Raw genomic sequence first — 13,188 nt, 5'->3', positions numbered from 1 at the left:
TAGGTTCAAAAAGTGTGTTTTGTACATACAGAGACCATTCTTTCAGATCTTCCACCAGTAACTTCATGGCACATCAGGTGAAACATTCATGGTCTGCAGGACAGTCATAATATACAATAGCAAGCATAATGCAATCTCATAATTCCTTTGAAATAAAAGAATGAACAGACAACAAAAGAACTACTTTGACCTCTCTGTATGCCATGTGATTTTACAACAGAAATCCAAAGTCAATACACAAAATGCCTCTGAAATTGTCTAGAACAAATTATGCTTTCTGCAGAGAAGAGGTGGACTCCTTAACCCTTTCAGTTGTCTATGCAAGTGGAAAGCCTCTGAATGGTCCATATCTTTCTGCCTAATCCAGTCCTCATTAGTCTTGTTCAGCCGCAGGTGCTAGAGCAATAATAGTTGTGAAGACCTCAGTCTTGTCTGGTGCATTTAAGTACAACTAATACTGTACATGGCACTGTCTATAGCTTAGGCCAGTCTGCTACAGCCATTGCTATGCAGTGGCAGTACTTCTGAGGAAAAATCATTAGACCTTCTGTCATGTTGGTCGCCCATCACTACAAGCCTATTTTAAAGAGAATGAGCTATTCCCTTGCTTCAACAGTATGTAAAACAGTCACCACTGTTGTGAGCCCCATTTAGATGAAGATGGTATCACTATGCTGGTGAAAAGACAGGTCAAGTGGGTGAATGTGTCTGTAAGGTGTACAGTAAACACCTTAAATCACACAATTCAGAGTGCTCCGGCGCTGCATGCTGTTCCTGTGGCTGCTACCCCTTCTGCCTTTCCTGCTTAAGAATGCTTTGTTTCTGTTCAAGCAGGCTTTAACACTCACCACCACCGTCCATTATTGTATACTTTATAGCTCAGACATCAAAAGATATCCAATACGTTGTACCCTGTCACTTCTAATTTTTGAGTATGCCCTGAACCTTTGTCCTTGACTTTCAAATTGTCTAGCAGTACACTCCAGCTCACCATACAAGAGCCACCTTATCATTTCTGCACCATCTGCCTGAATCATGTTTAGCTTATCATAGATAGCCTGTAACTCAGTATCTACAAAGATATCCAGTGAGTCACTACAATATATGAGTAACTGCTACTATATGAGTTAAATATACTCATTGATGAGACGCATTTTTTGTTTTGTGACAAAGAAGGGGCAAGAAATTCCTCCAGAAGCATGTTATTGCACATCCCAGGTTACTGTTGCTGTTAGGTGTTTTTTGTTTTGTTTTGTTTTGTTTTGTCACATGAATGGTTAATTTAAAGGAAGGTGCAGAAACATCAAAATCAGTCCACAACAAGCAAAAGCTTTGAACACGGTCACCCATCAGTGCAGAATCATCAGAATATAAGAGGTCATGCATAGTCCACTCATGGACTTTAGATCTTCCATGAAGTCTAGCGAGATGAAGCAGATCCTCCTGTAGCTGAAATGCTTCCTGGAATAACTAATAATGGATTGCCCTGTCCAGTACATCTGTGTAATGTTCCACAAACACAAAAGGATGTATTTTGTCACATGTCCTTGTTTCGACAATGCTTGTCACAAGAAAGAGGTCAGGTAAGACTTTACTGCCCTTTGCTCTTCCAGGCATTTCATTGTGGGCCTGTCCCTAAACTAACAGATTCTTGGACATTTGATCCTTTCCAAAAGAATATGAAGTCCAGGTCAGCTCACAGACCAAAGTCTCTCATTCAATCACAAAAACCTATGCAGCTAGAGATTTTGTTCTCATCTATGCTTTCACTCTTTTGCCAGCAAGAAGGAGCATATTGATATTTTTGTGTGTTTTTCATGTCCAGGGTGACTGCCAGAGATTTTTTAGTTAGTTGTGGTTGCAAACCTTGGTGCTGTAGCTATCAATGATGGTTTCTCTCTCAGTTGTTCTGTGGGATTATGTTGTTTCACCAGACCAAAGAAAATGATGTGTCTGATCAAACTCCTTTGGACAGGAGCTCACAGCCCACCCGGCACCTTTCTGCAGCAGCACTGTGCCACTCTGAAGAGACTGAAATAGTTGCCTGCAGTGCTGCCTTTCTCCTTCACAGACTATGTCAAAAGTGTGTATTTCAGTCTCGGCAGCATGGATTTCTCCAGTGAAAGCACCTGCAGAAAGATCCTGTGATGGCCTTGGCCACAAGTATCTCACACCTACTCATTGCATTTGCTTAATAGCAAGAACACAGTGTCCAGGGTCTGCTGCTACACCAGTTCTGGTATAGGCCACACAGTCTCCCCTTTGTTGATCACCACAGAGCGTCCAAAATCCCTCCTCTCTTCCTCAAGTCCCTGTGATTAGCCAACAGCCAGGGTGGTCTGGACTTGGATGGTCTTCCCTCACCAAGTCCTAGGGAGGCAGCATGGTAACCAGGCCCTTACACCCCCTGTACTTGAGCTGGCCACTGGCATTGGTACAGTTATCTCGCTGGCTGTGCCACATGGCAGATTATCTAGCAGGGTCCCTCCCCACCAAGAGGCCTGTTCATGGCAGCCTGTGACTAGCACTGCCTGTGTCACCACGCCTGTCGCTTTAGCTTCCACCTCTCGCTGGAAGGCTGCCCAGCATGCTGCTTGTCTTGGAGCATCCTTCTAGAAATAATAGCATTTTTCTTTTGCACAAAACAGGATAAACTAATCTCTCAGATTGTTCCAACACAGGTATCTTTCCATAAAGCCTTTCTCCCCTTTTTCTGACTGGTAGCCTCCTGAGATTCCTGAAAATATTCCTATCATGTTGCCTGGCCCCTGCAGGAAAGGACTACTGTAGAAAAGAAGAAATTTCACTGTACAGGGCTCAAAACCATCATGTTGCCATTGCAGAAAAGAACTTGGGGGTCCTGGTGGACCCCAGGTTGACTTTAAGCCTGGAGGGAAGAAGGCACAGAAGGGATCTTACCCGTGTGTACAAATGCTTGATGGCTGTGGGTAAAGAAGACGAGGCCGGACTTTCTCAGTGGTATCCAGTGGACCAGCAAGTGGGAATAGGCACAACTTGAAACACCATACCTTGTATCCCTCCCCGTGTCTTACGTGCCAGCCCTTCTGTCAGGTGCTGCACAACAGTCCCTCAGAGAAATAGGGTCTTAATTCTTCAGAAAACAAAAATGCCAGTAGCCTGGTATTTTAGCAGATACTATGGCAAAAATTCCAGTAGCATCAGGTAGGTTTTCAAGATTATTTTTTTTTTTTAGTTAAAACTTTTGAAGCATTCTAATACTGTTAACATTTCAGCCTTTTTTTTAAAAAAAAAAAAAAAAAAAAAAAAAAGAAATACTCCTAGGTGGCTGTTGGCATGAGAGCCACAAGCAGGCCTGGGAATTGAAACCTGCCAGGCTAAAGCACAGAGGTGCTCCAGCAGAGCACGGGGTCCCTCAGTGCTCCTGGAACACCTGCACTCTGCTCAGCAGGCAGGGTAAAACAGCTTAACCACAGCACCTGTCTCTCTGGGGCACAGGAAGGGCTGCTTCTCCCAAATCTCCCCAGAGCTTTGTACTTGCCTGTAAGCAAGCAACCTTCACTTTTTTTCACATTCCTTCATTTTGACCTTTGCTGTTGTTCAGGAAACAGTGTAGGTCACTGAGGCATATCTTTGCACTTCAAGCACTTTCCAGTTTAATAATCATGGAGAGGCTAACTTGCAAATATAATCCTTTTCAGTCTTCATATTGTTTACATATATTGGTTTTTACATTGAGAAGACTGGATCGGCTGCATCTGGCTATAAGAGATGAAAAAGGCAAATGCTTATGGTAAACATTGAGATGTTGAAATTTCTCTTCTCTTGCAACTGTTCATATCACTGCTTCCACCTCTAAAGAACAAAAAATAAAGCTTACTTGGTAAAATACTTATTTTTACCACTGAAAAACAGATGGGTCTGTATCACACATATTCCGATAATATTCAAATAATGTAGCATCAGCTGTTTTTTTCTAGAGATCTGTTTTTATCAGACCCCACTAATGTTTTAATGCTAATGTGGAAATAACCTATATTAACAGAAGAGTTCCTCTGCTCAAGACTCCAGATAGGGAAATGCTTTGCCTAATAGTTTTAAACCTATTTAACCTTTCTTATGCCTTTCAAGTTATATTATAGGATTATGGAATGGTTTAGGTTAGAAGAGACCTCAAAGATCATTTAATTCCAACCCGCCTTCCACTAGACCAAGTTACTCAAAGCCCCATCTAACCTGGCCTTGAATCTGGCCATTGTTTTTCAGATGATTTCATCATTTAAAAGGGCAAAACTGCTGGAATAGTTGTTCCTTGAAATATTTTCCAGAGAAATTGTCAGAGCATCTTTAATACCTGTTGGAATTGTATAGAAAAATACACATGAATAAATTAGTATTCCATTGTGCTATTTCTTGTTTATCTACAGAGAGGAATAAATCTCAGGTTGTAGGGCTTCATGGAGTTCTACTTGAAGATCAGAACTTTCATTAAAAAATTTCATGAATACCTAGGAAGTTTCAGATCTACATGCTTTATTCATTCTCAAAATATAATTTTTGTAGTAAATCACATTTTACTCACAGCTGTTCAAATGTAATGATATTTTTCAGTGTCATTCATAAAGTTAATATCATTCACACGACAAACATTCAGTTCTCTTTTATTATGTTAACAAAAACAAAATCAATTTTATGCATCAAAATCAAAAATGTGCAATTAGAATGAAAACATAACATTGAGCCAGTAGATCCATATTTGCAGATTTCCAGATGGCAATTTGCACATAGGAAGAAAAGATAGAAAATATTAGGATTCTCATATGTTTCTTAGAAGATGTGATCACAGGAACATAGAAGCCCAGCTACATTCATGGAAGAATTTTTTGCTCCAGTTTTGAACTCCACCTGAGAGCTTTCCAGGGAGTAAGTGAAGATTAGTAGCTAAGAAAACTCAGCAGAGACAGGGATAATTTTGAAACTTTTTTTTTTTTTTCCACATGACTCCCATGGAGAAATTCTTTTACAGATTCTTTTACAACATCTGCAGGATTTTACAAATACATACACAAACAGACAAACCACAATTTTCTCAAATTTGAAGTGTCTTCCAAAGTTTTAAACAAAAATTCAGACAGTTCTTTTGCCCAGTGGTTCTCACTAAATTCTGGATTATGAGGATCACTTGGATCTCCATGGTTCAGGCTTTGAATCTATACTCTATGAAAAGGCATAACTGTACCTACACAAAATTAGATCTAGTTCCCTTCTCTGGAACAGAAGGGAGACTCTTCATGACATTGGATAACCTCTGCAAGAAATTCAAAATTACATGAGGAACTCATGGTGAGAGGGCAACTCTGGTAACAGTGAACGTGTACAACATTTCCCAATAGCTAAGTAAAAAACTTAAAATTTACAGAGCCACCAGTCAACAACCTGCACCCTAGAAACTTTTCCACAAACATCTCCTCCAGACCGGAGATCTCAAAGCCCACATTTCAGGAGTGGCAACATGGGTTTGTCAGCCGGATCCTGCTGGGGATTGAGATGACCACAGCCCATGGCTTTCTATGTGATAGGTTCCCAGTGACTCAGGGTCATGCCTGCAATTTGTACCTTGAGTGAAAATCACTTGGCCCTTTCCTGGCTGATGAGTGCTTTCATTCTCACCTTCTTTTTGGCTCACTCTTTGCTCAGCTCAAGCCATTCTATAACCAGTATGAGAAGAGAAGTAGTAACCATGCTTGGTGCTGTGTCCTCACCTGAGGGTATGTCTTTGCTACAGTAGCTTCCAAAATAGGCATTTCTTAGATCAGGCTTTCCAGCTGGAGAAAATACTGAAGAGAGAAGATTATACAACAATACTACAGTAAAGGGATTTTCTTTCTGAGGGGAAGGCGTGTGTTATTTCTAGCTCTTTATCTTGTTAGGGGGAACAATATCTACCAAAGTAGACAATGCTGTTGGTTGGGTTGTGTTTGATCAAGAAGAGGAATGGGTGGTCAGCCCTAAACTCTTCGAACTCAGAGGAATCCTTGATGTCTCCCATCACCCCTGTTGAGCCTGGCAACTCAGTGCCCTCTTCATTGACTACCATGTACGCCCCATGCACAGCCTGAGACATCTTCAGGTTCTCTGCAGAAGAGATACCAGACAGATTGGCTGAAGGGCTGAACAGGTCGGTCATTCCCAAGGCCACTAAGATGGATGTGAGGTTATATTTTTCTTCAATCTTCATGCGAGGGAGGTACACTTTCACTACCCTCCTTTCCATCACACTGGGACTGGTCCACTGTGTCAGTTTTTCGAAGCTGATTTTGTTCTCAATCTGTAAAGAGAGGTAGCGCATGAAATACCTGGGATGACAATGCAACTTCTTCCCAACATTCATTTTAATCAAGAGTATGAACACCCTTCTGGTTTATCATTTGCTTCTCTAATACTACCTGTGTCACCTTCCCTTTTTCAGTTCCTTACCCATCTGACACATCCCCTTCTGTACAACTAGACTTGTGTCTGAGGTGGCACAACATAGCAGTCAGCTTGTGAAAACGATTGCAAAAAATGCCATGAAAATTTATACACAGTCGATAGTACCAAACAAACAAGAACACTTATAAAACTTCTACAGTGTTCTGAGAGCATCTTATTTATAATGTTTGATGAGGATTTTTCAAATAAATCATAAGGGATTCCCGAACCTCACCAGTTCTAACAACACATACTCAACAGTTTATACAGGGGGATGGGTGAAATTACCTCTCAATGAAAAAATTTCTCCCCATACATACATCACCTTCTGCAAGGTTACAAATGAACTACACTCCTTTACCTTTGTTTTGTTGGCTACGCTCTTTGTTCTTTCAGACTGAGCGTCAGGCCCTCCTAAGAGGCCAGTCTCTACCTGAGCACCTGCTGGCACCTCGGCAGCTGGTGTGCTCCCCTCATGGTGTAAGAGGACAGCAAAGCTCTGATGGCAGCCAGGTGCCACCGCACTGACAACTCCTGTGCTTCCCCTGCCAGGGCCGTACCTGCTCCAGGCCAGAAACCTCATCAGGCAACAGCACCAACATGCTCAGCTCTCCGCTGGCGTATGGAAGCTCCAGGATCTTCATTTTCTCCGCAGCCACCGTGGCCACCTTAAACGTGCTGTTCTGAATCATCATTTGCACAGGCTTGCTGTCTTGCTGCAAAACAGAAGCACGAGATGATGTGAGCAGGGAGCAATTTTTCCTTTAATTGGGTATATGTGCAAGCCTTCAAAGGAAGTGGGCTCGATCCTCAGGCTGTGTCTCCATTTCCTCTCTTGATGGTCGATGGCCGCAGCACGTGGGGCCTGTGGCACCCAGCCTGCTGGCCGTGCGAGCTGACAGCTGTCCTGGCCACAAGCTGTGCCTGTGCCCCTACCTTTGTCATGCTGAAGGGCATTTCCTGAGTGTCTTCTTCCTTAAAGGCTCTCTTCCACGTGCCTTTGAAGTAAATGGCATTAATGAGGACCAGCGCAGTATTGAGATCAACGGAGCTTGATACCAGGAAGTCTTGGATGTGTCCTGTAGGAAGGAAGCAAGGCAGAGAGTGCTGAGACACACCTCCTCTGGTTTTCATGGGTGCCTGCAATGAAGGGCATGGGGTTGGAGGGAGCTTCTTTGAGGGGTTTTGTTTTTGTAGCTGTAATCTTGCATTTTAGAGGTCAACCAACATGCTGTTACTTGACTTGACTTTCTCCTCTTCAAATGACAGTGTGTGGAATTCAGATTCGTGAGGATGATTTAATACAGAACAACTAACACTTGGTCAGACATTTCTGCAAGAAGACAGGAAGGTTTGAAGATTCATACACATCCCAGGAATATCTCAAATAAGTGCTTGGAAAAATATTTGCACAGATAAGTAGGAGCAGGAGAGGGAAGTAGGGAGACAGAAAATCTGTATCCCACTGTGCTTCCTTCTCATGTGTCACTCTTGTTTTTCCTCTCATCTGAGCCCTGATAAATATATGCACGTGCCTTAATCATTCTTTTCCTGCCACCACCCTAATGGCTCCATTACTTTCTTTCATGGAAGCCCATTTTTTACCCAACCAGCACGTACTTGTAAAATGATGTCAATATGTTAGGGAAGCTGGGGCTAATCTTGCAAGAGTTACACTCTGCAGACACAGAAATTGTGCATGCCCAGGCACCTCTGCTTTTGCCAGATATATTTAAAATGCACTCCCACACAGGTGCAATATAGTCATATATTTTTCCATATTAATGGAAATATTAATTTTCCATATTAATCCATAGCAATGGATATTTTCACAGGAAATATCCATTAATGGGGCTGGAAAGAAGAAATTTCTCCTCTACTGTTTAGTCTTTCCAGAAGTTGTTCAAGTACAGTTGTAATGAGAAATTATATTTCAAACTCTTCTCTGACCTTACCCTCTGTCTGTTTTTCCACCCAGGAATTAATGAGCTGTCTGGCTTGATCTGATGCTTTTTTGAAGTTCACTGTTTCCAGACCTACTCTGTACAGTTTCTTCACACATTTTACGTATATCTGTAAAGACAGCAGTTGTAGCCACCAAACCAGTCAGTTTGTAAAAAGACTATGATGGTGAAATAAAACACAGATAAAAAGACTCCATTTTTATAGTGATGCCATGGCTAGATTTTTCTCATTGCTTGTTTTCTGGACAAAATAGTTAAAACTGGGCCAGAAAAAAATATTCTGATGCATGATATTTTCAGGTCTGACATTTTTATTACTTGACCAGTTAAGAGTATGTACTAGAAATGCAGAAATATTTTCTTGAAGAAAGCCTGATCCAAAATCAGCTTCAGGTCCACTGGAGAGTGCTTTGTTATCATTATGTCCACTCTTCCTTTTGAAGCATTTTTCCTTATTTTTAAGGATAATAAATTTATTTGATTTAGAATATTTGTATGCTTTGTTTTGAAAATGTCAAATGAATGATTTAGACACTTCAAAAAGTTGTTTTTGAGGTGGGGTTTTCAAATGAAGAAACATGCTGAAATCAAATTATTTCTTGCAGGGAAAAAAATGAGAGGAAGGAAGGAAGGAAGGAAGGAAGGAAGGAAGGAAGGAAGGAAGGAAGGAAGGAAGGAAGGAAGGAAGGAAGGAAGGAGGGAAGGAAGGAAGGAAGGAAGGAAGGAAGGAAGGAAGGAAGGAAGGAAGGAAGGAAGGAAGGAAGGAAGGAAGGAAGGAAGGAAGGAAGGAAGGAAGGAAGGAAGGAAGGAAGGAAGGAAGGAAGGAAGGAAGGAAGGAAGGAAGGAAGGAAGGAAGGAAGGAAGGAAGGAAGGAAGGAAGGAAGGAAGGAAGGAAGGAAGGAAGGAAGGAAGGAAGGAAGGAAGGAAGGAAGGAAGGAAGGAAGGAAGGAAGGAAGGGGAGAAAGCTGTTACAATGAAAGGAATTTGTGGGGCAGGGAGAGGGAAATATTACATTCCCAAATAGTTTTCTTTATTAACTCTATTCATTTTTGAAAAGGGTCATTTTTTCCCTGGAATTGCTTTCCATGCAGGCTATTTTCAGGGGCAAAGGGAAAAGCTGGGGGAGTCCAGTGAGGAGTGCTGGATTAACACAACCCCTATTCCAGGCAGTACTCTTGGATTACAGGTTTATGCAAGGCTTAGAAAGAGATCACTCTGAAGTACAACTTACTGGTAGGATTGGACGTGACTTTTCAGCATAGAGTCTGTTGGCAAGGTAGACCGAATAATTGGCTTTTGGTGCAGTGATATCAGAGAGAAGTTCTTTGAATAGTATGTGGATGTTCATAGACTTGCCACACTGAGTTGTTGATGAGAAGGGAAAAAAAAGAAAGTATAGGTGTTAGCTTACTTCACTGGACAGACAGCTACTTATAATCACACATGAAAACACACAGTATTAGGACATTTGCAGACAAATGTATTAGAGTTTAAAAGCTCCATGGGAGGGATGTTCTTTTAAGCAATTAATGATGTATAATTCATAGCATTTAGTGATACTCAGTCTAGGTTATAGCAAGCAGAAAACCTCAGTGATGAATCTGAAACCACATGCCTGAGGATCAAAATGATAATTGAAGAAAAATTCAGCTGTCTGATTACATTTGGTGAGTTGTCCTGCATACAGTGTCTAGTTCCCTGCTTCTGCTTGCATTTTCATGGCAGCTTTGTGCTGAAGCTGCAGATAGGAGAAGAGCGATAGGTGACAAGGGAGTCAGGAAGTATCTTATAGTATAGTCTTATAGTATAGTCATATAGTCTTCTAGTCCTTTCCAAGTCCAACCTTGTTCTTGGAGATCCAAAGTGGATGGGGACAGGCCTAGGAGAATGTCTTGTGTTATCTTTGCAGCTGCAGCAAATGAACATGGAGAAAAGCACACAGGTGTTTCATGTGCTGTCCCCCAGCAGCACCTGAAGGTGTGCAAGCTCTTATTAATCCAGGAAGGTATCCTGGCGCCCAATGCATTCTTCCCTGTTCCATCACTTTTTCTGGTGCAACATGTGCCTTCTTTTTTTTTTTTCTGCCTTCTTTTTATGATTTTTTTTCTTTCTTTTTGTTTGTTTAGTTGTTTTTGGTTTTGTTTGCTTGCTGTTTTTGTTGTTGTTGTTGTTGTTTTGGGAGGGGGGCATTTTTTGAACAAATTTGAGTTTTCCGCTTGCATGTCTTGAACTGAGAGAACTAGCTAAAGTTTGGGAAGGGGATTGACCTATTTGAAGCACAGCCAGAACAGTTTTATTTTCTATTCTCAGGAGAAAAGATGTGAGAGAGAAATAAATGTACCTTAGATTTCTGTACCTTGGTCTGAACACTTCCTCCAAGTCCTGCAATGCTGTCAAAGTGAAGAACCTGCAATGGGAAGTAACAGTAGAAGAAATGAAGTATGCAAAGTCCACTGAGAGTTACTGCTATTTGTGTTTATGCTATGGGCTTGGAATAACTGGGTCTGACTGAGTCTCATGTGAGCTTGAAATAATTATTTTTTACTGGATGTGCTACTACGAAAATTTGTGAGTATGATCTTCAGCTTGGATCACTTATTTTCCAGTCTAGAAACCAGCTACAAACATATTGTACTCTATAACTGTGACTCTTTCTTTCATCTTATATATTACAAATTGTTCATTCTATCTGGAGGGGGGTTAGTTTGTGAGATAATATAAACTGAAGAGATCTGTCTTAACCATTCTTCAAGACTTCTCCTTAATGGAAGCCATTCTTGCCCTTCACGGTGAAAAGCAATGGTAAGTGAAGTTAGTTCCTGATCCAAACATGGTTTGGCTGAATGGTTGAACGTCATTCTTCTATCCAAGTTTGAATCCAGTGGTAAATGTGATTGAGGCTGGCCCCTCAACTCGAGAAGTCTCAAAGACATTGATGGGTAATCTGTTGCTGTTTTGAGCAGTGTCAAAAGGAACTTGTATCTGTTTTATGTAACTTACCTTTTCCATCTGGTACTCAGTGTTGCCTCTGGCTCCCAGATAGACCATGGCCAAGGCTGCAATGATGCTCAGGGGGGAGTACAAGATGTTCTCATTGACATGGTGAACTTTCAGCTCATTGAATACATCAAAACAAAATTCTGCATTTGCTGCACTGATGGACCCCATTGTGAAATCGGTGTTATCTGAAACAAACAGAAATATGACTGTGTGCTGCTGATAGGTGGCTTCAGAAAGAGACTGGCTCATCATTCAAATGGTATCTTGTTCTTGCCCATCTTGTTCATTTAATCTCTGCTGTTTTTTTGGTTGGTTGTTTTTTTGTTTGTTTGTTTTTGAGAGAGAGAAAAAGCACATGTATGTATGGCATAAATACAGGATTTGGGCAGTAATGCTTGATGGACTATACAGCTGCATTAGTTCAATCAGGTGAATGTCCTGCACGTGCAAGTTAAGGTCACACCTTACGAGTATTTATTGAAATCTACAGTCATTCTCTTTCTTGAGTCTGAGACCAAGAAGGCTGTATACTGTTCTTCTCTAAAATAGTTAAAGTTGGAGGAATAGCATATCCATGGTTTAGGGCACGTGTTCCATGTGACCTGAGAGGTGTCTTGTGCTAATGACTGTGGAACCAAGGTTGTGTGAATCATCTTACTCTGCCTCACCTGAGTTCTCCAGAGAGTGAGACTGAGAAAACAAATGCTTTAATTCAAAAAAAAAATTCTTAAAAAAGATAAAAGAAGAACAGTTTTAATGTGACACCAGATTTTTGAACAAAAAATAGAGGTATCCTACTTAAACTATGGTGTACAAACACTGATTTTGCACGCCTAAAACTATTTGACAGTCAAACAATATAAGACATATTGATAAGGCAGTGTAAATTACTATATAGACTTAGTGTTTTTTTTTTCCATATCTATCTTATACTTACCTTAAAGTTCTTAAACATAATATTCCTTTTTTTTTTTTTCCATATAAATGAATACAAATTAGAAGTTAAGTTTTACTTGGAGAAATACTTACCCCACAATCTTCAAAGAGGCACGTAATAATCCAGCTTGCCAGCTGAATCTACGCAGATTTTCTGAGCTCTTGGTGATATATACAGTACCATTTGGGACACTCCCCTGTTAGCCTTCAAAGAGTCATCCTTTGAGTTACTACCCTTCGTCATTGCTTTTTGATTCATTGCCCTTCAAACTATTGAGTAGACCAACATTAGACTGGTGCTGTATTTGCAGCAAAGCCAAACTTTGGTGAAGTATATTACTGGAGTAAAACCTGATAAAATAAAGGAATGATTCAAGCTTTTTCTGTATCTTACAAGGCTGTATCAAGGCAAGTGGAGTTCAAGTCTACAAGCATGTTTTGTGTTATTCCTTTGAAGTTAAACATTAATTTGATTGAGGTAGAGGTAACTAGAGCCAAATGAATTATGAAAAAAGGAAAGGAAAAGGAAAGGAAAGGCAAGGCAAAGGAAAGGAAAGGAAAGGAAAGGAAAGGAAAGGAAAGGAAAGGAAAGGAAAGGAAAGGAAAGGAAAGGAAAGGAAAGGAAAGGAAAGGAAAGGAAAGGAAAGGAAAGGAAAGGAAAGGAAAGGAAAGGAAAGAAAGGAAAAGGAAAAGGAAAGGAAGGAAGGAAAGGAAAGGAAAGGAAAGGAAAAGGAAAGGAAAGGAAGGAAAGGAAAGGGAAAGGAAAGGAAAGGAAAGGAAAGGAAAGGAAAGGAAAGGAAAGGAAGGAAAGGAAAGGAAAGGAAAGGAAAGGAAAGGA

At 40.8% G+C, this 13,188-nt stretch overlaps 2 protein-coding genes across 2 annotated transcripts in view; both read right to left on the bottom strand.

Annotated features, from left to right (window-relative positions):
* Nucleotides 1–13,188, bottom strand: part of LOC308190708 (serpin B12-like) — a 36,496-nt gene that overhangs the window by 8,462 nt on the left and 14,846 nt on the right. The gene's annotated exons all lie outside the window — the stretch shown is intronic.
* Nucleotides 4,613–12,438, bottom strand: LOC308190221 (ovalbumin-related protein X-like). The gene is made up of 7 exons (XM_080581276.1): nt 11,415–12,438; nt 10,756–10,821; nt 9,646–9,774; nt 8,406–8,523; nt 7,387–7,529; nt 7,011–7,166; nt 4,613–6,307 (listed from the first exon to the last, which is right to left on the bottom strand). The coding sequence occupies exons 1-7, from the start codon at nt 11,664–11,666 to the stop codon at nt 5,906–5,908; spliced, it is 1,266 nt and encodes a 421-aa protein (XP_080437402.1). The 5' UTR covers nt 11,667–12,438; the 3' UTR covers nt 4,613–5,905.

Source organism: Anser brachyrhynchus (assembly GCF_964034855.1).
Source record: "Anser brachyrhynchus genome assembly, chromosome: 2".
NCBI classification, from domain to species: domain Eukaryota; kingdom Metazoa; phylum Chordata; class Aves; order Anseriformes; family Anatidae; genus Anser; species Anser brachyrhynchus.
The sequence above is the reverse complement of the archived record's forward strand: the minus strand, read 5'-3'. Positions and strand labels throughout refer to the sequence as shown.

Coding starts and splice junctions, on each gene's coding strand:
- LOC308190221 (XM_080581276.1), bottom strand. CDS start 11,666: ATGATGAGCCAGTCTCTTTCTGAAGCCACCTATCAGCAGCACACAGTC. Junction 10,822..11,414: donor CTGAGTACCAGATGGAAAAG/GTAAGTTACATA, acceptor TTCCCATTGCAG/GTTCTTCACTTTGACAGCAT. Junction 9,775..10,755: donor CCAAGGTACAGAAATCTAAG/GTACATTTATTT, acceptor TCAACAACTCAG/TGTGGCAAGTCTATGAACAT.